This window comes from Aspergillus brasiliensis (genome assembly GCF_001889945.1).
Source record: "Aspergillus brasiliensis CBS 101740 unplaced genomic scaffold ASPBRscaffold_14, whole genome shotgun sequence".
NCBI classification, from domain to species: Eukaryota; Fungi; Ascomycota; class Eurotiomycetes; order Eurotiales; family Aspergillaceae; genus Aspergillus; species Aspergillus brasiliensis.
Genome location: NW_027137455.1, coordinates 341,231 through 359,535, shown reverse-complemented (window position 1 = coordinate 359,535; position 18,305 = coordinate 341,231). Strand labels below are relative to the sequence as shown.

General features: G+C 48.8%; 8 protein-coding genes across 8 annotated transcripts; 4 read left to right on the top strand and 4 right to left on the bottom strand.

The window, feature by feature from the left end:
• Positions 1–1,929: 1,929 nt before the first annotated feature.
• On the bottom strand, positions 1,930–2,952 carry ASPBRDRAFT_199614 (endo-1,4-beta-xylanase; the record flags this gene model as incomplete). Its single annotated transcript, XM_067621347.1, has 1 exon — positions 1,930–2,952. One exon carries the CDS (start codon positions 2,950–2,952, stop codon positions 1,930–1,932), a length of 1,023 nt encoding a protein of 340 aa, XP_067475160.1.
• An 836-nt stretch (positions 2,953–3,788) lies between these two features.
• Positions 3,789–4,568, bottom strand: ASPBRDRAFT_134648 (2-keto-4-pentenoate hydratase; the record flags this gene model as incomplete). Its single annotated transcript, XM_067618629.1, has 1 exon — positions 3,789–4,568. The coding sequence occupies one exon, from the start codon at positions 4,566–4,568 to the stop codon at positions 3,789–3,791; it is 780 nt and encodes a 259-aa protein (XP_067475159.1).
• Positions 4,569–5,194: 626 nt separating this feature from the next.
• On the top strand, positions 5,195–6,355 carry ASPBRDRAFT_58492 (uncharacterized protein; the record flags this gene model as incomplete). Its single annotated transcript, XM_067627902.1, has 3 exons — positions 5,195–5,562; positions 5,619–5,943; positions 6,005–6,355. 3 exons carry the CDS (start codon positions 5,195–5,197, stop codon positions 6,353–6,355), a joined length of 1,044 nt encoding a protein of 347 aa, XP_067475158.1.
• A 554-nt stretch (positions 6,356–6,909) lies between these two features.
• Positions 6,910–8,809, top strand: ASPBRDRAFT_47410 (uncharacterized protein). The gene is made up of 6 exons (XM_067625849.1): positions 6,910–7,116; positions 7,173–7,434; positions 7,497–7,688; positions 7,742–7,903; positions 7,973–8,205; positions 8,285–8,809. Exons 1-6 carry the CDS (start codon positions 7,009–7,011, stop codon positions 8,711–8,713), a joined length of 1,386 nt encoding a protein of 461 aa, XP_067475157.1. The 5' UTR covers positions 6,910–7,008; the 3' UTR covers positions 8,714–8,809.
• A 1,351-nt stretch (positions 8,810–10,160) lies between these two features.
• Positions 10,161–11,532, bottom strand: ASPBRDRAFT_47409 (SGNH/GDSL hydrolase family protein). Its single transcript, XM_067625848.1, has 3 exons — positions 11,283–11,532; positions 10,569–11,204; positions 10,161–10,517 (listed from the first exon to the last, which is right to left on the bottom strand). Exons 1-3 carry the CDS (start codon positions 11,478–11,480, stop codon positions 10,281–10,283), a joined length of 1,071 nt encoding a protein of 356 aa, XP_067475156.1. The 5' UTR covers positions 11,481–11,532; the 3' UTR covers positions 10,161–10,280.
• Positions 11,533–11,974: 442 nt separating this feature from the next.
• Positions 11,975–14,228, bottom strand: ASPBRDRAFT_199609 (Hsp70 family protein; the record flags this gene model as incomplete). Its single annotated transcript, XM_067621346.1, has 12 exons — positions 11,975–12,177; positions 12,234–12,366; positions 12,426–12,612; positions 12,667–12,684; positions 12,740–12,837; positions 12,885–12,984; positions 13,042–13,282; positions 13,330–13,396; positions 13,457–13,501; positions 13,552–14,003; positions 14,052–14,122; positions 14,176–14,228. 12 exons carry the CDS (start codon positions 14,226–14,228, stop codon positions 11,975–11,977), a joined length of 1,668 nt encoding a protein of 555 aa, XP_067475155.1.
• Positions 14,229–14,492: 264 nt separating this feature from the next.
• Positions 14,493–15,719, top strand: ASPBRDRAFT_134585 (uncharacterized protein; the record flags this gene model as incomplete). The annotated part of the gene is made up of 3 exons (XM_067618625.1): positions 14,493–14,630; positions 14,688–15,136; positions 15,212–15,719. 3 exons carry the CDS (start codon positions 14,493–14,495, stop codon positions 15,717–15,719), a joined length of 1,095 nt encoding a protein of 364 aa, XP_067475154.1.
• A 603-nt stretch (positions 15,720–16,322) lies between these two features.
• ASPBRDRAFT_134791 (MFS transporter) lies at positions 16,323–17,944 on the top strand (the record flags this gene model as incomplete). The annotated part of the gene is made up of 5 exons (XM_067618643.1): positions 16,323–16,419; positions 16,490–16,735; positions 16,790–17,584; positions 17,636–17,809; positions 17,859–17,944. The coding sequence occupies 5 exons, from the start codon at positions 16,323–16,325 to the stop codon at positions 17,942–17,944; spliced, it is 1,398 nt and encodes a 465-aa protein (XP_067475153.1).
• Between the last annotated feature and the right edge of the window lie 361 nt (positions 17,945–18,305).

Below are 18,305 nucleotides of genomic sequence, written 5' to 3'. Positions count from 1 at the left end.
ACATTAGAGCGTGCCTATCATTTTGTGCCGTTTTTTAGTAAATGAACAGTAGTAATAGTCCCGTTCAAGAGTATACTTTCAATAGTGCAAGCATCCCCGTAGTAAAATCAGTGCATAGCAGCACTTGTGCGAAGCAGCTAGACAAGATTGCAGGGATGAGCCACCTGGGGAGCTGCAGCGCGACTCCGGCTGGATGGGCATGGATAGCTTTGAAGGATCTATAATGGCTTCGACCATCACTTTCATTGCTTCTGCCCAGACTCATATCCAGCCTACTCTCTAGTTGTGCATAGGTGAATGCCTCACAATCGTCTCATCGGCTGTATTACTTGCGTCCTATTTGTAAATGTGCCCATGCAACCATTCGATCCTTCGACCGCTGCGGAGTAAAACAAGCTGGTTCCTGTTGTTCCTTCATCCAATTATCCTGATTCTTCTGCAAGCTGCTGTTTCTAATGACTCTGGGCTACCCGATGACAGGGATTGGGCAACTAATGGTCAATATATCAGATACTGACAATCGGGGCATAATGACTCACTTGGTTTATGGCCACCTTGGCCAGGTTTTGGAAGGTCCTTGACACTATTTAATCTGACCTGCAGCATTATTTAGCTCATTCTTACATCCTGAAATAGCAAGTCTTATATCCTTTCTAACGTAACAACAGCCATCAAAACCCTCGGGATGACGGTCCCGGAGTGCAGCAGTACGCCGGCAGAGGATCCGAGTAGATGCGCAGAGTGTAAGGGTATCAGCTACATAGTGAAGAATCGAGTCAAAGAGGATATCTAGCCCATGGACATCATGATACGGCAGGCATTTGATAATGCTATGGTTGTTATAAATATTGCTGGGGGCAGTACCAAAGCATGACTACACTTGTTTACCATCGCTGATCCCATTAGCAGCACTAAATTAACCATTAATAACTTCCAGGCTGTCTCAGTCAAGACCCCCTTTTTTGGCTGACCTGAAGCCCTCTGGTAAGTATATTATACACAACGTATATAAGGTTGGGAACACACCGGCACTGCTGAAGTTCCTGCTTAAGGAAGGTCTTGTTGATAGCTCTAGTTTTACTATCACTGATAAGATTATAATAGAAAATATTTCTTTATAGTCTAATTTCTATTCAATCAGCCTGTTGTTCAATCTTTAAGCAATCTCATCAAGCTAACCAGCTATTTATAAATTCTTTGAGGGTTTTTTACCCCTAGCGGCTCTATTAGTAAACTCACAGGTAAAGAAGGTCTATAGTTCAAAGGTACTGTTAAGTACTACAACTATAAGAATACCTTCATTGAAGAGAGGCAAGATTAAGAAGGATAATAGAAGTATTAATATTATTTAATATAAAGAGTCTAAGAATAGTCCTAGTTCACCTCAGATACTCAAGCCCATTTCTCCTTAGTTGAACGGCTCCTTCTATTTAGCTTTGCTGGAAATAACATCGTTATCTTTATATATTTATTTATTTATATAATATCCTCTTCAGATTTGAATCAACGGTATGATGTACCCGCGGGTGCCAATTCAAAGACATAGTATAGAGCTCAGCTTCGAGATGGTGGTGTGTTTCGACCAGTAGTATATCTATACCTCGACTAAGCGGCCCAATAACTATTGATATAGTTCGATGCAGCATACTAATAAAGCAAGTATGAGTTCTATCTATTAAAATATATAGAACCTAAAATAAAAGAGTAAGAATAGTATAAATACAAAGTGTTGGGAAACCATCACACCAAGGCTGGGGGAAAAGCCTCTGGCTAGCATGTAGAACTTGAGAATTCGGGGTTGAATCTGTATCTCCCGTGGGTATCCTATCAAGCCTGCGAGTTCCTTTCCATAACATACATCCTCCTTGCACAAATGCAATCAGTGCCTCTAAACAGAACCTCTAGTGACCAGATGCTGGTCCAGCTCATCTAGGGCTGGCTGTTATTGAAGCTAGTCAAGGCAGTGTGGGTAGCATAGAATTCCCCCTTCGGGTTGTAGTACTCGTCGAACATCAACGGCTTCGCGCCCTTGACCCAGGTGTAAGCGTGCTTATCGGTGAATCCCCAGAAGGTAATATCAGTGACACCAGCATCCAGGGCCTCAGTGAGGACAGCATTGTAGATATCAGTTTCGAGGGTGGTGTTCAGCGTATGGACATCCATCTCGGAGATGGATACTTCCAGGCCGAGAGCGTGATAGGAGTTGACGATATCCGTAATCACGCCGGGGATGGGAGCTACTTCGGTAACGTGCATCTGTAGCGCCACGCCATCGATGGGGACATTGTTCGATACAAGCCCAGAGACTAGATCATAGAGCTCTTGCCGCTTCGTGGGGTACGTCTCGACTAGACTCTCGCTGAGAAACAATTTGGCGTCCGGCCCTCCGGCGGCCCGAGCGATATGGTAGGCGTCTGCGATATAGTCAGGTCCGAGCACGTTGTAGAAGTCATTGGCCTGCAGGCCGCCGCCCATGGTTTTGAGGGCTTCGGTGACCACGTCCCACCGATTCATCTTGCCGGCGTATCGGTGCATGATCGCTTCAAAGTGAGTGGCCATGGCAGCCCGGAACAGGTTGGGGTCGGTGATGTTGAGCAGGTAATCCGGGTTGCAGCAGCTCGAGATGAGTCCATGCCCCTTGACCACCATGTCGTGCTCCTCCGCGAAGCTGACGAGGCGGTCGGTCGCGTTCCAATTGTAGTGGTCGAGGGTTGGGTGGATGAAATTCCATTTCAACTCATTCTCCGGGGCGAGACTTTGGAACTGATCGGCGAGGACGGTCGCAAACAGAGTGTCATTGAGATAGTTCGGATTGATGGCACCGGATCCAATAAGCACTCCTCTGCTTTCTGCTTCGTGTCTCAGCGGAGTGGTCCCCGTCTTGGTGAAGGCATTTGCTCCTTCGGTCGCGGCGAGGAACGCAGCGATGAGGGTTGCGGCAGCGGTCTTCATGGTTCTGATTGGCAATGTTTTCTTTGATTCTTTGATTCTCAGTATTGAGTGACATGCAATTGCAGTCTGTTCATCAGGGTATTTATAGGTTCTTCAGACGGGAGAGTACATGGCGTCGCGTTGCCGATTATACAGTGGGTCAACCACTATGTATAGATCCGTGGTGTTGCAATTAAGGGTACGAAGGCAGAAAGCTTGGCATCTATACGAAAACGAATATGTTCTTTGATTCGTTGAACCATCCTTCTTCTTTGCCACAAGGTCGTGGATCCATCGTATACTCGTACAAACTACAAAGTACAACTGCCAGCGACCCACATAAGATCTGCAGTGCTGGTGTCTTCAGTACTGCCTGCTAAGTTTTCAAGCAATCCAACGGTCTGCTATGGTTGGTCCTGGCGGAAATAGAAATTCACACGATAAGAATAAAAAATGCGAATAAGTGATGCGTCGTATAACTTAAACGAACTCAGGAGAGTTCTGAGTAGCGGTTGATCTGTTCTAATCATGAAGAAGCAGTCCCGCTTCGATCGCCAGGTCGAGTATCTTAATAAAATTCTACTTTTAGGTCTTCTCTCATGACTTACTTGATTATTGGAGGTATAAGCCGCAGTAGCGGTATAGAAATTCATCGTCTACATTGGTAGATCAAGTTGATGAACACCTGGACAGTCAAGTGTGTAGGAACAGTATTAGGTGATGATCGTAGTTAATAGTTGGTTGATTACAGCCCCTAGGAAGCTCCTTCCTACGCATGCTACCCCCTTTACCAATAGATAACTATAGTCTGTTCTGATAGTCTAGTAAGTATATATTCAAATAAAAGATTTTCTGATCTACACAACATCAAACTCAACAGTCCCCCATCCTTCAAACGTACAAGTCCACTGACCAACCTCCATCGGAACAGCCTCCAGACAACTCCCCGGCATAATAAGCTGCCCTGCCTGAAACTCAATACCATATTCCGCCAGCCGGTTCACCAGCCACGCCACCGCCGATAAGGGATTTCCCAGAACATTCTTCGTATTCCCCGTCATCACCTCCTTCCCATTCAGCTTCAAGACCCCCCGGGTATCACTCAGAGTCAGGTCAGTAATCTTCCGCGGCGTTCCACCCAGTAGAACCGCCCCCGTCGACCCATTATCCGCCAGCGTATCCGGCAGATCAATTTCCCAATTCTTCACCCGGGAGTCGATGATCTCAATCGCCGGGATCGCATAATCAATGGCACTAATGACATCCGCCACGGTGACGTTCGGCCCCTTCAGGGGGGATTTTAGGACGAAAGCAGGCTCGAGTTCGACATAGGGCTTGATGAACTGGTTCAGGTGGATCGGGGTGCCTTCATAGAGGAAAGACTTGGCGTGCAAGAATCCATAGTCCGGGTGGTCCAGTCCAAATGCGGCTTGCATGACTTTGGCGATGTTGCCCAGCTTGTAGCCCACGAGGCGGTCGCCGTGGGCGATGTTGTGCTTGGAGTTAATTTCTTGGATGCGGAATCCATCGTCGGGGGTGAGGCTGGGCCAGGTCTTGGTTGGGGGGTCGATGGGCTTTGCTGAGGCTAGGGCTGTGCGGAGGGCTGCTGCCACGTCGTTCAAGTCGAGAGAAGACATGTTGGGGGGTGTTATAGAAGACGGTGAAAATGATGATATTAGATTAATGGAGGAATCAGTAGCTTGGCGGGGATTGACGTTATTTAAACTCCGTTCTGGTTGATGATGCATCTTATAGTCCGCATTTTCTGGGGTAAGTATCTCGGAACAAAGGATTTGTGATCATTCCTTACCCGGGGTCTCTTGGTCTCTTGACTACTATGATCTATTCTTGTATATCCGTTCCGAGATGATCAATGCCCTCCTACTCTGTAATGTTCTGTGATAAGCATCGGGTAGAAGCCGAGACCCCACCGACTTCCGAGGGAACCGTGAGGCACCCGAGGGCAGGGATCGGGTTCGTCTGAAACCAAATCAGATTCCTTCATACTGCCTATCTTGAAGAATGAAGGGCAGGATTCCAGTTTCAATAGTTGATTTCAGGTCTCGGAAAAGCCGATAATATGGGGAAAGCTATCCTACAAGCATTTGACCATCATGAAAAGATCACGCGCAGTCTTGAAGGTCTGGTCCAGGAATCCAAGCTATATAAAGATATCTTGAGGTGTCTTATGGTATCCAGCAGCAACACATTTGTTTCTTAAGAGTGAAGAGAACATCTATATCAATACTATATATCAATCGAAATGGCTCCTTCGGCAACCTTCATCGATGTCGAACCGCCCACTGTTATTGGGCCGGCCACGAAGAAGGCCACAAGGCCTGCTTCCGATCTGCCACAGTCCCTAATTCAGGGAGCGAAGCTTGCCAAACGGGGGTCATTCGATCCCGCGAAGCACCTGAACTACCAGCCCCCAAGGTCCATCTATACGATGAAGCAAATTGGGCTGGAGGGACACGGCATCTCACCCCACGCGGCCACAGAGCCATTCCCGCTGTTTACCGAAGAAGCCATCGCGCAGATGAGGGCAGAGATCTTCGATGAGAAGGTGCTGGCGGAATGTCAGTACGCCTCCACCTTCAACAAGCACATGGTACGGGGAATGGGGCCGGCGTAAGTAGAAAAAAAAAAAAAAGCGCTTGTGAGAGCCACTTTGCTAAGTATCATAGTCGTGCTCCCTTCACATACGATGCCTGGAAATCCCCAGAAGTGCTGGCAAGAATCTCCGAGGTTGCTGGCATCGACCTCGTTCCGTCCATTGACTTTGAGATTGCCAACATCAACATCTCGATTCGGGACGAGAACGCGAACACGGAACGCACTGTCGATCTTATTTCTTCCTCGGACAATGAGCTCCCGGCGGTCGCCTGGCACTATGACAGTTTCCCGTTTGTGTGTGTGACGATGCTTTCCGACTGCACTGACATGGTCGGTGGAGAGACGGCGCTCAGGACACCGAGTGGAGAGATTATGAAAGTTCGTGGGCCAGCTATGGTATGTTGATCACCCCCAGGTCATGCGGGTCGACAGTACTAACATGCTTCGTTGGTTGTAGGGAACTGCTGTGGTGATGCAAGGAAGATACATTGAACACCAGGCTCTCAAGGCGCTTGGTGGTCGCGAGCGCATCAGTATGGTGACCTGTTTCCGGCCCAAGTCGCCTCTGGTCAAAGACGAGACTGTCCTCGTCGGAGTGCGCGGGATTAGTGACCTGAACGAGCTGTACACTCAGTATACGGAGTACCGATTGGAGATCCTGGAGGAGCGGATTCGTCATCAACAGAAGAAAGAGCGGGAGCGAGTTGTAGCCAAGCGACCCTTCAATATCCTCGAGATGAAGCGCTTCCTGACGAATCAGAAGTTGTTCATCGAGTCGATGTTGACGGAAATTCAAGAGGTCGAATAGGTGTCTATAGTTTCTCCGGCAAAACATATACCAGTGGCCTTGATTACTTTAGCCGGCACATTAATGTTTTAGTCAATCGCATGTCTTCCCGTTCATGTCGTCTTCCTTTCGGCAATCTCGCGTTCGTTACCTTGGTTATCCAACCACTATGCAGGTCGGCTAGTGAACTTAGTAGTTGTATATAGGTTTAACCATAATACAGTAGTTTTCAGCCTTATTTCTCCATTCTTTATTCATTTCGGTCTGGTCGTAGTTTGATTCCATCCGACAGGCGAGACACCAAAAAGGCACTCGGCAAATCTCGGGTTGTCAGCCGATCATCATATCTCCCCAGTCATCAGTCACTGGGAGCCTTTGCGAGGGCTGGGAATGTCGGCTTATCTGCGGGGAGAGACCCACAAGATATGATTTTGGACTACGCCAAGCTTGGAGATCAAGACCGCATTCAGTTGCCGCACTTTGACTGAAAATGCGGGGGATCCGAGATGCATCTAATCGTGCGCTGTGTCTCTGTATTGGTCCCGACGTCATTGGCTCCTCTGGTATTTTTTTTTTTTTGACACCTGTTATAAAAGGGTCACAATGGTCGTCCCATTCTGTTGCAATCTTCCTATTCCTCTCCAGGAAGGAGCATCCAGCAACACCGCTTCAAGATGGCCACCGACAAGAAAGACATTGAAGACCTAGAGCCCCAGCAACCCGAATACGTTCACGACGACGTGTTTGGAGAAATCTCGGAGCACGGTCCTAACTTTCGCAATGTTTATATTAGCAGTTCTCATGAGACCAAGTCACAGAAGCTAATTGATTCCCTTAGGTCGGGTTCATAGGAACCGTCATCCTCATGATGAAGACTCAAATTGGTTTGGGCGTCCTTGCCATCCCGTCCGCTCTGGATGTGCTGGGCATGGTCCCGGGCATTATTTGTCTGTTTGTAGTCTACTGTATCACAACGTGGTCGGGCTATATCGTGGGCAGGTTCAAGATCAACCACCGCGAGGTGTACAGCATTGACGATGCTGGTGGACTCATGTTTGGCCCGGTGGGCCGGTGGGCCCTTTCCGCTGCATTCTGTTTGTGTATGTGACAGATCCTTATTCGCAGTAGTAAAAGGCTGATCATAGTGACTGACACCCTGCAGATTACATTTTCACCAGCGGTTCTGCTATCCTTGGACTCTCCATTGGCTTGAACGCCGTATCGACCCATGCAACCTGCACTGCAGTCTTCACCGCCGTTGCAGCCATCGTCGGACTCTGCTTCTGTAGTATCCGCACATTGGGTCGCATCACCAGGGTGGCATGGGTGGGCCTACCATGTATCCTGACAGCTGGTACAGTTCCCTTAGCGAACACATCTCTTGCACAGTGCACTGACAATACCTAGTGATTATTGTGACTGTCGGAGTCGGTATACAGGACCGTCCGGCTGATGCGCCCAAAACAGACGGTCCTTGGGTTTCCGACTGGGTGGCCGTCAGCCATCCCGGGTTTGCGGATGGAATTGCAGCAGTATCAAACCTACTCTATTCCTTTACTGGAATCCCAGGTGAGTATATATATATTCCCTTTCCTCGTCGGCATAGTATCACTCGCTGAAGATTATTATTACCTCCAGGGTTCTTTTCACTCATTTGCGAGATGCGCGACCCCCATCAATACACCAAAGCCCTGATCGTAAGCCAGACCGGCGTCTTGGCCGTATATACCATCATCGGTGGAGTTGTCTATTACTACTGCGGTTCATACGTTTCCTCGCCGGCTCTGGGTTCCGCCGGTGGAGTGGTCAAGGTCATCAGCTACGCATTTGCACTGCCGGGGCTGCTAGCCACATTGACCATCATCGCACATGTAAGAAAGCAGAAATCTCTTCTCCCCCCATAGGAACACAATTACCAAATCTCAAAATGCTAACAATACCTCTGATTAGGTCCCCGCGAAATTCATCTTCGTCAACATCCTCCGCGGCTCCCCCCACCTCACCAGCAACTCGCCCACACATTGGATCACCTGGTTAAGCTGTACATTCGGAATCATCCTCGTCGCATGGATCATTGCCAGCACCATACCCGTCTTTGATGCATTGGTGTCTCTCATTGGTGCGCTATTGGGTCCGCTGATTTGCATCCAGCCCATGGGTGCAATGTGGCTGTACGATAACTGGAGGAAGGGGAAGGAGGCAGCGCATACATCGAAACGGTGGATGTGTATGGTCGTGTGGAGTGTACTGATGATCCTCATCGGGTCGTTCATGATGGTTGCGGGAACTTATGGCTCCGTGAAGGGCATCATGGCGTCTTATGCTGAGAGTGGAGGATCGGCTGCGTTTTCATGTGCGGATAATTCGAATTCTGTTTGATGGGGAGATAGTTACTAACTAGTAGAGTTTATGTTCCGGGGTCGAGATATGTGAATATATCAAGACTATAGATAGAGAAGCAGATATTAGGATAGGAATGTACTTACTTATTCTTCGTATGTATTCAGAAGCTTTATACATGATAAACATTTCTTTGAAAAGATAAAAACAAGAAAAAAATAAAAATCAAAAACATACAACAGAAGGGATTCGCTGGTGGTCACCCACCCAACTACTAACCTCCCGGCGTGTGGCTTGAGTACGGCTGAGCGGACGGGAAGCCCTATTTTCCACACCCTGTGGTCGTATGTACTATTCTTCTACGTGCAGAGGTATATAATGCTTTCAGAACTAGTAAAAGAAGACTCAAGGGATAACCATCAAGTCGTCGAACAGTGAAGGCCCTAAATCCCCTATACTCCGCCATACATGAAAGTACCCACTGGCAGACAATTATCCAGGACAGTCCAGCTACGAAAACCAACCAACCCGCTAGATAACTAATCGGAATCGAGGGTAAGGGTAACACAAACAGTACTCGTATTCCCAGGATTCCTATCTAGTGGCAAACTACCGAAGAAACATGCTCAAGGATCCAACTACCCCGGTAGGTATATCCTTCCGACCTCTACTATCTAACTGTGCGGTGGCCCCTGATAACATATCATTGGACTCTTCAATAGGACAGGATAGGATAGGTTAGACAAGAGGGGGTAGAGTTCAGCCACATATATAAGGGGACTGATATAGGTAAATAAATACTAGATACGAAGTAAGTAGTCTAGGTATGTACATCGGATGTAGAAGCCGACAACCGAGATATAACATCGGGATTTCCTTCCGATACGACTTCGGTTGGGGAGATAGATGGGTGTCACCTGACAAGGTATGGTATCAGAGCTCTCGGACTTAATTGCTTTACGGAGTACATCATCGGGGATATTGATGATAGTGTTCCGAGGGCTTCGGGGCGATCTTTCCATATTGGGTGGTCTCGGATGATGACGACGACTTGGAAATGTGCTGCGGTTCGGTTTCGTTTGGCGGATTCTCATGACTATACGGGAGTGGCAGTTGTAATAGGGGTAGCACAAAGAGTGGTAGTTAGCACGGCGTGTATGGAGGGGTTCCAATCTCCCAGGTTGATTTGGTGTTGTTGCTTGTTGGATGGATGCTCTCACTGATGGAGGTGAGCTTGGCCGTTTAGATTGTAGGCCAGCTAAGCTTTAGTATATACTAATGTGCAATTCCATTCAATATCGAGACCTAATATCAAGCTGCTTGTAGACGCTAAGCTAGTTACTCCTAGTACATGATTTCTGGTGTCACTGCCATCTTTGTTCAGCTACCCCTTAGATTATACTCCAAGACTGGTGGACATGGTATCTTACTGAAAAGAATATTCTACGCAAAATGAGAATGTTTAAAAGTATAATAATTGATAAGGATTGAGTACGATTGCTTGCAAGGATGCCTTTATATTTCTACTCATAACCTAAAACCAGATATTCATATATATCATGAAAGCGTCATCAAGCCCTAAGCATACCACCCACTAACTACCAACCTACGACCAATACGTCGCATACGCACTCTCCCCCCTGACAACCTTGACAAACTCCTCCGCAATAATCTCGTCCGTCCTCTGCGACGGATGCAACTGATCATACCAGAGAAACGAATCCGGACTCGACAACGTCTGACACTCCGATCCCTCGACATCACAATGATGAATATAGCCCGTGACATTCGCCGGCGCCGACCCATTGAGATATTCCTTTGGGTGGTAATAGATATCCGAGATCTGCACTTATCAGCAACTACCGACCCTCAAAGAGGAATACAATATACTCACCAACTCATACATATCCATAACCGCAACCTTCGCACCAGGATACCTCTTCCTGACCACCCACTCAAACGGCGCACGATAATCATAAACCTGATTCACGGTACTCACCTGCTCCCACATGCGATAACTTATCTCTGTAAAATTCCCGGACTTATCCGGCCAATAATTATTCTCCCCAATGCCCCCATTCTCGGGTGTCGCGTACAGCGGCGCTAACTGCAACGGCACCATGTTCATAATCACGAAGTACTTCCCTTTGCCTGCAGTATACACTCCGTCGAGGGCATTAAACACGCAGTCAATGTAGTCTGGGATGGTTTTATTCGCTACCTGCGAATCAGTCAGGAAGGCATAGTTCCCCAGATCGTTGGTCCCGATCCAGATGGAGTAGATGGTGCTGTCTGGATCATTGTGCAGGAATTTCTCCCCTGTGTTGGGGAGGTGGTAGGCGTTGTCGGCTGTGAAGGCGGGGACTTGGTATTCGAGGACCGAAGGGTAGAGGCCGAAGGAGGTTGCTCGCGGGGTGATTTTGTTGGAGCACGAGGCGCCGCTGACGGCGTAGTTGTAGCGGTGGGATAGGTTGGCGTATTGATGCACGAAATGGCCCCAGATGTAGCCTCCTGAGGAGGAGGAGTTTGTCTGTTTGTTTTCCGTTAGTATATGATATATGCTGTCGCTTGGATGGTAGGAGTAGTGTTGTCTGAGGTTGAAACGTACAATAGGCTCCACCCATCCCACCGGCGGTGCAGACCCATTATGGTTAAAGAAGTAGCTAATTCGCGTATCGTCCGTATAACTATCGCCGAAAGTCACCAAGGTTTTGAAATCCTTCAGGTCCCATTTCTGGCTGCTGGATTGAGCGAGGGCCGCTTCCAGCCCTAAGAGGATGAGGCCGATGCAACGTAGCAAGCCCATTGTGCACTGTCGATAATGAGGTATGCGGAGGACAAGAAAGCTGGGGATAATCACCCCGCTTTATTATAAGTGTTGACGATCGATCACAGTGATGTACTCTGGTTTTATCCGGATGCGGAGGTGCGGGTAAACTCCGCTCGCCCGCAACACGACGCTATTCGCGGAAGATCTGCGTCGGGGTCGTCCATGCAGGTGTTTATCCGGTTTGTTTGCTGCAGGATTGGGGTAGTTATGTGGTTTGGCGGAGCTGAGGACTCAATGAAGAGTTCATTGGGCTTGCTGGTTGTTGGGTACAGCTGATGTGGTCTCCAGGGAATACAGTTAGAAGTAAGCTGTTCGAGATCTATAGGCTGTTATTAGGCGGCAACGCCTGCTTAGGTGCTACTACAGATTACTGGAACTGTTTATAGACTTCAAATCAAATTACTCATAGCTACGCTAGTAAGCAAGAATAACCAGCCTCCTGAGCCCACCACAGTCGGAGTGATACAACCTTACTCAAAATAAGTAGCCTGGACCTCCCCGTACGATTGGCCATTGAACTCGAGCTCGAATTTGATGGAGGCGGACTGTGGGGTCATAGTCAAATTGTACTCCACCTTGTAGTATACTTCGCCTCTGCTGTTCGTGTGTTTCGCGAAGAGACGGGTTGGTACACTTCTAAGATCGCTTGTCAAGGAACACAACTTGTAAACACCTGAATATGAATGAGAAGGTATGCCTCAGTGAGCCGTGAATCAGTCAATTGCTTACCATTATCGCGACGTTTGGGGGCTTCGCTGCGAAGGCATATCTTTAACTTGCTCGTAAAAATGGGCTTCTCGTTGACAGCCCGGGTCCGATAGAATTTCATCCGAATGGGCTCTCCTTCGTTGATAACATCGCCCTACAAAGTCATGAGCAATAGTAGCAAGGTTTGCTGGAGATCATCGACCGAGTACTTACCTTGTGGATGTACCATGTCATCAAGTCATCGATATACCACTTCTCTTCCAAGGCACACCAATATCTTGTGGCATCCGGGAATTTAGCCATGTTTTCGGGATTACTTGTAATATGTAAAACGCCATAGTGGCATCTAGCAATACGCTGCTTGACCTTGTTGCCTTCCAAGCCGTATTGAACCGCTCCACTGGTGTCCAAGTAAGCACGTTGCACGATCCTCTCATTTCATTCGGGGACTCACAGCATAACTGCAGACCAACTGGTAGATTTTTAGCCTGGGCACCCACTATAGGTGAAATTGTGTAAGTACTTACGAGTTGGGTGGCTGCATCACAGTAATGTCACTGAATGTTTCCTGAATACAGCGATAGAGATACTCGGATGACCCGAAGCCTCCCACCAGAAGGATAGCCTGCCGTGAATGGTCAGCAACGCTCCAGTTATAGTTGTTGTACTCACCTTCACTGGCTTATTTTTGGCTCTGGCGCTATGGACCTGATGGATAATCTGTACCTTGACTCGGTCAACGACCGGATCGAAGATATTCTTGATCTGGGCTCTATTGTTCCACAGTTTAGCTCCCAGGACAGCATGAGTGCTCCGCTGCTTCACTCACCCATCCAGCTGAAGAAACCCATCTTGTAGACCTATCTTAGGGTTATCCTTTAATCCAGGGAGAGGGACGAAGTGTGTCTCCTCCTCAAAGTCCGGATCGCTCGCAAAGTTGGGCTTGATGTGGTCTTGCCAGTACGTCAATGCCAGTTCGCAGGATTTGCCACTCAGATGTTTATCGTCCACGAGGACACTGAGGAAATCCTTGAATCCGGCATCCAGCATGACCGATCCGCAGATATCGCCTGCGTTTGTGAGCTCAATGTAAATAGCGTTCTGGCTTGGAGCATACCGGTGCCTTCAGCCACCTCTTCCAAGCACAATGGAGACACCGTCGTGACGCAATATGAGATGAGGTCCTATTGGGTTCAGCCATAGTCATTGCAACCTGATCACTCATGAGTAGCTAGATTACTTACCACGGTACCGCCACCGGCATCGCACACTACGACGACATCGTTGTTCTGCATTCGACGTTAAAGAGACCCTTCTGTTATTTCGGACTGCAACGAACCTGGATGGAGTTGGGCTGAATCGAATTGAGGCAGTACAGAGCTGCCGCCTCTGGCTCAGATACCAAAGTAATGTCTTTCTGGGGAATTTTGGCCTTCAAAGCAGCTTGCAAGGTCGCGTCTTTGGCCTTGTCAGACCAAATGGCTGGTACGGTCAGGACGTACTGCATCTCCATCTCTTCGGCTGCTGGACCAAAGCGCCTCTGGAAGATCTTCTTGGTATGGTCAACCAATTCAGTAAGATACATGCCAGTCAAAGTAACTGCAGGTATGCGCGACTTTTTGAGTATTCCCGCATCTATTAGAGATGCTACGTATTCCGGGTTCTGAGGCTCATCTAGTAGGAGCTTCATACCCCGGATATTGTCTCCAACAAGGTAGTTAGTCTGGTAACCCCATAGAACACGCCCACCGCACTTGATCATCATGGTGCTAGGGACTTTGGGGGTTGTTCCTGTTGATGGTGAGTAATCCTTCGCATTCCATTTGGTGTGCTACTGACGATTTCCGCCTCCCGGCCACGAGGTGATAACTTCAGGTTTGTCAGAACAGTCGCTCAGGGCCCAAGCGACTCTGAGATGGGTTAAAATTCAATCTTGACAGCGATCCTAAACATGGTTTCTTACCCGCTATAGGTGGTGCCGAAGTCAAGCCCAATGATGATACGAGGATTCGCCATCTTGATGATTAGTAATAGTACCAAATCGTGGGTTTTGCAAATCTCCGGAGGAATGAGAGAGAGAAGAGGAAAGGAATGGAGGGGGGGCAAAGCGGCTTATAGGGCCCAAAGGTTAGTCGAGTTCGGTCATTTCTACTGAATGACTTCCTGTCATCGAGTCACCATGACGACTCGTCACTAACGTTGAAATCACCTTGACGGGTAAATATCTGCATGAATTCGTTTTTCTCGTTCGAAAACCACAGAAGGATTTATGTTGCTACAATGGACCATCTTAGGGGCATTATATTCCAGCAGTCACCAGAGAAACGTGTCCAGCGCAAAATGGAAGTCCCACGAGGAATCACTGGGAAAGGTGATGTTCCACCCCCGAATCTTTCAGCTGTCGACAACCTCCTGTTGGTCAGTGAGTCCTTGAAATACATATTAGATGGCGCCCTTTAATCATCACTCTCACAGAGAAATCCCGATCTATACAAAGGATTGGAGAACCTTGCACTTGCACCGCTTCGCTTGGAGGAGGAGCTTCGATGCCAGGTGCAACGAGCTCAGGAAACCCAAGACAAACTGGCTATAGAGTTAGCTCAGAAGAAAACCCAGATTCGGGTGCTCACACAAAAGATACACTCGCTGAACTTTCAGCCGAACATCCTCTGTGACGACGATGCTGCACGAACTATGGGACGGCTGAAGCAGCGGCTCAATAATTGGATCAACGCCTGCTTCCGCGACGAAGGTAAGATGATTAAGTTGAGACAGGATCTTGGGCAGTATGGGGCACTGTTCATTCCTAACAGTCCACACGAGACTCGTGCCTTCATCGCCTCCGCCGTCAGTGGGACACTCTTCGAACACATATTCAGTTCTTTCATGCTAGGAATATCCAATCAGGAATCCGAAAGATTTGTGTCAATGGCAAATGCAATGGTCCGAACCTGTATGACTTCCGTCCTGTTTCGTGGAGAATCGGGCTGAGCTAACAGTTCAGGCCCCGAGCACGTTATTTATCACTGGCGCGCGGCAACGAGCATGGCAGTGGAGAGACTTGGAGATGAGTCCAATGACATTGACACTGTGGTTTCTCAGGTCGAGATGGACTTTTCAAACTATTTCTCCATTGAGGCATCTATTGCGGCCAGGCGGCTGTGTCCCCTGGTGCGTGCCTGTATGCAGTTCAAGCGACAGATCGATCGTCAAGAGAGCCATTATCGCTTCTCCCGGAGTGCCTTTGGAACTGCATATGTGCCTGATCTAATGCAGCAGGCTGTACCTGCTCAGGAGAACGCGGGTCATATCCTATGCACGTTGTGGCCAGGCTTGTACAAAGAGTCGAGGAGTGGGTCCCTCGTGGTAGAACCGGAGACAGTCTTAGCTCAAGAGAATGCAGTGCACAACACGCCGACTGCTGATGAAGAACAAGAGACTCTGTCCGTGGGGTTGAAAAAGGCATTAGAAGACTCGCCCGATGACGGTAAGAAACATGGATCTTAGCTAGACATTCAACGTCGAGGAAGTTGACTTTGATGCCGGATTCGGAAGGAACTTAGCTAGTTCAATGCACTCTTTGCTGTTGGCCAATCCAATATATGCGTCAAAGACAAGAGCCCTGATAGAATTGCCGTAGTCGACGGTCGATCAAGTTTCGATGGACATCTCGTCCACTAATCTACTGGAAGCATTGACAGTTTATACTATATTGCACCCCTGCTGCCAGGATGGTTGATTGCTGCCTTGCTGCCTGAGTGTCTGGTCAGAAATTATCCCACCAGCAAAACATATTGGATTCTTCGCCGCAGCAAGTAGCTTCTCCGTGAAAAAACCACCGACAATGGCACAGACTTGCCTTCTCGTGCATAGCCCGAAGATGATCCTGAGAAGCGGTGAATATCACCCTCATCTCTTAGTTACTTTAGTTACTCCGTAAATACTCCGTGGTGAGTGATTAATAAGGAACCCCGGCTTCGGTTTCGGAATTGCCAGCCGCGGACTCCGATTGGGGTGTCATCCCTCATTCCTTATCAGCAGCGGTCCATCGCAATTCGCAATGTCTTCTCTGCCTCATTCCCAACTGGCTTGTGGTGGTACGACGGCACCATGAACTTCGCCAACTCCAAGGGAGGCGCATGGGGCCAGCAATGGCGGTCCTCGCCTCTTTTCATCGTCAGCGCCATGGCGATGGCCCTATTTACTGGTAACGTCCCGATCGATGCATTTGTCCTACCGTATCGAATTCCGCTCACAATATCTGTCGCCTTATCTAGACACATTCCTCTACGCCTTCCTCGTCCCCATTCTCCCCTACGTCCTCGAAAACCGTCTCGGATTAGACGTATCCCTCACCCAACGCGTGAGCTTCTCCTTGCTGTCGGAAACCGCCATCGCTGCTCTCGTTACAAGCCCGTTTATTGGCCACTATGCCGATCGGATGTCCTCCAAGCGAATCTTGCTGGTCGGGTCGCTATTAGCTGCATTGTTCGGGTCCATAGTGCTGGCCTTGGCGACGTCAAGTAAGCCTCTGTCGTTTGTCTTTGGAATGTTGGCATACTGACGGTCATGCACAGCGTTTACACTCTTTGCGGGACGTCTGATCCAGGCAGTTGCTAGCTCCTTCATTTGGGTGGTCGGATATGCCACGATCGCGGACAATGTACAACCCGAACATCTGGGCAAGACATACGGGGTTATCTCTCTGGTCGTAGCAGCAGGTACTTCAGGTGGCCCGATGGTTGCGGGCATTCTCTTCGAACTGGGCGGATACTGGGTCGCGTGGTCTAGTGCCTTTGTCATCCTTATCCTCGACATTATCCTTCGTCTGCTCATGTTGGAAAAGCCGGACATCCAATGTGACGAGGACTATCCTAGCAATGCGAGCGTCGCATCGGATCCTGAGCGCGCTCCTCTCCTGAGCAGTAACCCCAGCCTTGAGAGCGATCTAGCAGGCTGGAAGTTCTATGTATATATGTTGCGGTATCGCCGCTTCCTGTGCGGCGTCATCAGCTATCTCTCCTTTGCTGTTCTGATCTCCAGCTTCGATACCACGCTTCCCCTTCATGTTCGTGATGCCTTCAGCTGGGGTAGCTTCCCTGCTGGCATGATGTTCTTTGCTTTGCAGGGCCCTGGAATCCTTCTTAGTCCCATCTGTGGCTGGCTGAAAGATCGGGTCGGGACCCGATGGCCCACCACGGTCGGCTTTTTGCTTCTCGCGCCCGTGATGTGGGTGATCGGTATGCCTGGCGATGAGCGGTTCCCGTGGGCCAACGAAGGTGACCGTGGAAAGATTATCTACGCTGTCGGTGTTACTCTGGTGGGATCGGTATCTTGTCTGCTCAACGGGGCCGGAACGATTGAGGCTACCGGTATGTTACCAAACCCATCGAGTGGATGGATCACAATCTAACGCAAACCAGTCACCGTCGACGAAGTCGAAGCCAAGCACCCCGGCATCTTTGGCCCCAACGGGGGCTACTCTCGTGCTCTTTCAGTAGCCAGTATGGGATGGACGCTCGGAGCATTCATCGGGCCCATCATCTCCGGCTATATCGCCGAACAGGTCGGATACTACGAGATGAGCTGTGTCGTTGGTTTGTTTCCCTATCAATCCCATTTTTCTGGCAACGCTAACGGAACTAGCGATTGTGTGTCTTCTCTCCGGTGTCAACACCTTCTTTAACTTGGACTCGAAGGTCCATTTCGACCGTGTGGCGGAATCTTCCTAGACTAACTAGACTTATCCTCCGACGCGACCGTACGGAGTACATCGTGCATACTCGTATATACCCGGGGTATAAGAGAAATCCCCGATGGACCTGCTAGAAACGGCCTATTGACGACATGTCGAAAAGTTTCTCCTCACATATCCAAAAGTTCATGCATATTGCGTCTTGCATTAGCGTTTCGAATTGAGATCTAGATCCATGTTTACCTTACAGTGAAGCCTTGCATCCGTTATCTTCTGTTGTCTTAGCGTTCTCTAATATATGGACTATGAAGTTGTCTAGACCCTGATACGAGCCCGGTTATCCGTGCGTAGGACCTATCTTCTCCTCGAGTTCTGATATTCAGAATAATACGCTTAGA

Coding starts and splice junctions, on each gene's coding strand:
- ASPBRDRAFT_47409 (XM_067625848.1), bottom strand. CDS start 11,480: ATGGGCTTGCTACGTTGCATCGGCCTCATCCTCTTAGGGCTGGAAGCG. Junction 11,205..11,282: donor TGGGATGGGTGGAGCCTATT/GTACGTTTCAAC, acceptor GAAAACAAACAG/ACAAACTCCTCCTCCTCAGG. Junction 10,518..10,568: donor TTATGGATATGTATGAGTTG/GTGAGTATATTG, acceptor TGATAAGTGCAG/ATCTCGGATATCTATTACCA.
- ASPBRDRAFT_47410 (XM_067625849.1), top strand. CDS start 7,009: ATGGCCACCGACAAGAAAGACATTGAAGACCTAGAGCCCCAGCAACCC. Junction 7,117..7,172: donor ACGGTCCTAACTTTCGCAAT/GTTTATATTAGC, acceptor TGATTCCCTTAG/GTCGGGTTCATAGGAACCGT. Junction 7,689..7,741: donor ACCATGTATCCTGACAGCTG/GTACAGTTCCCT, acceptor GACAATACCTAG/TGATTATTGTGACTGTCGGA.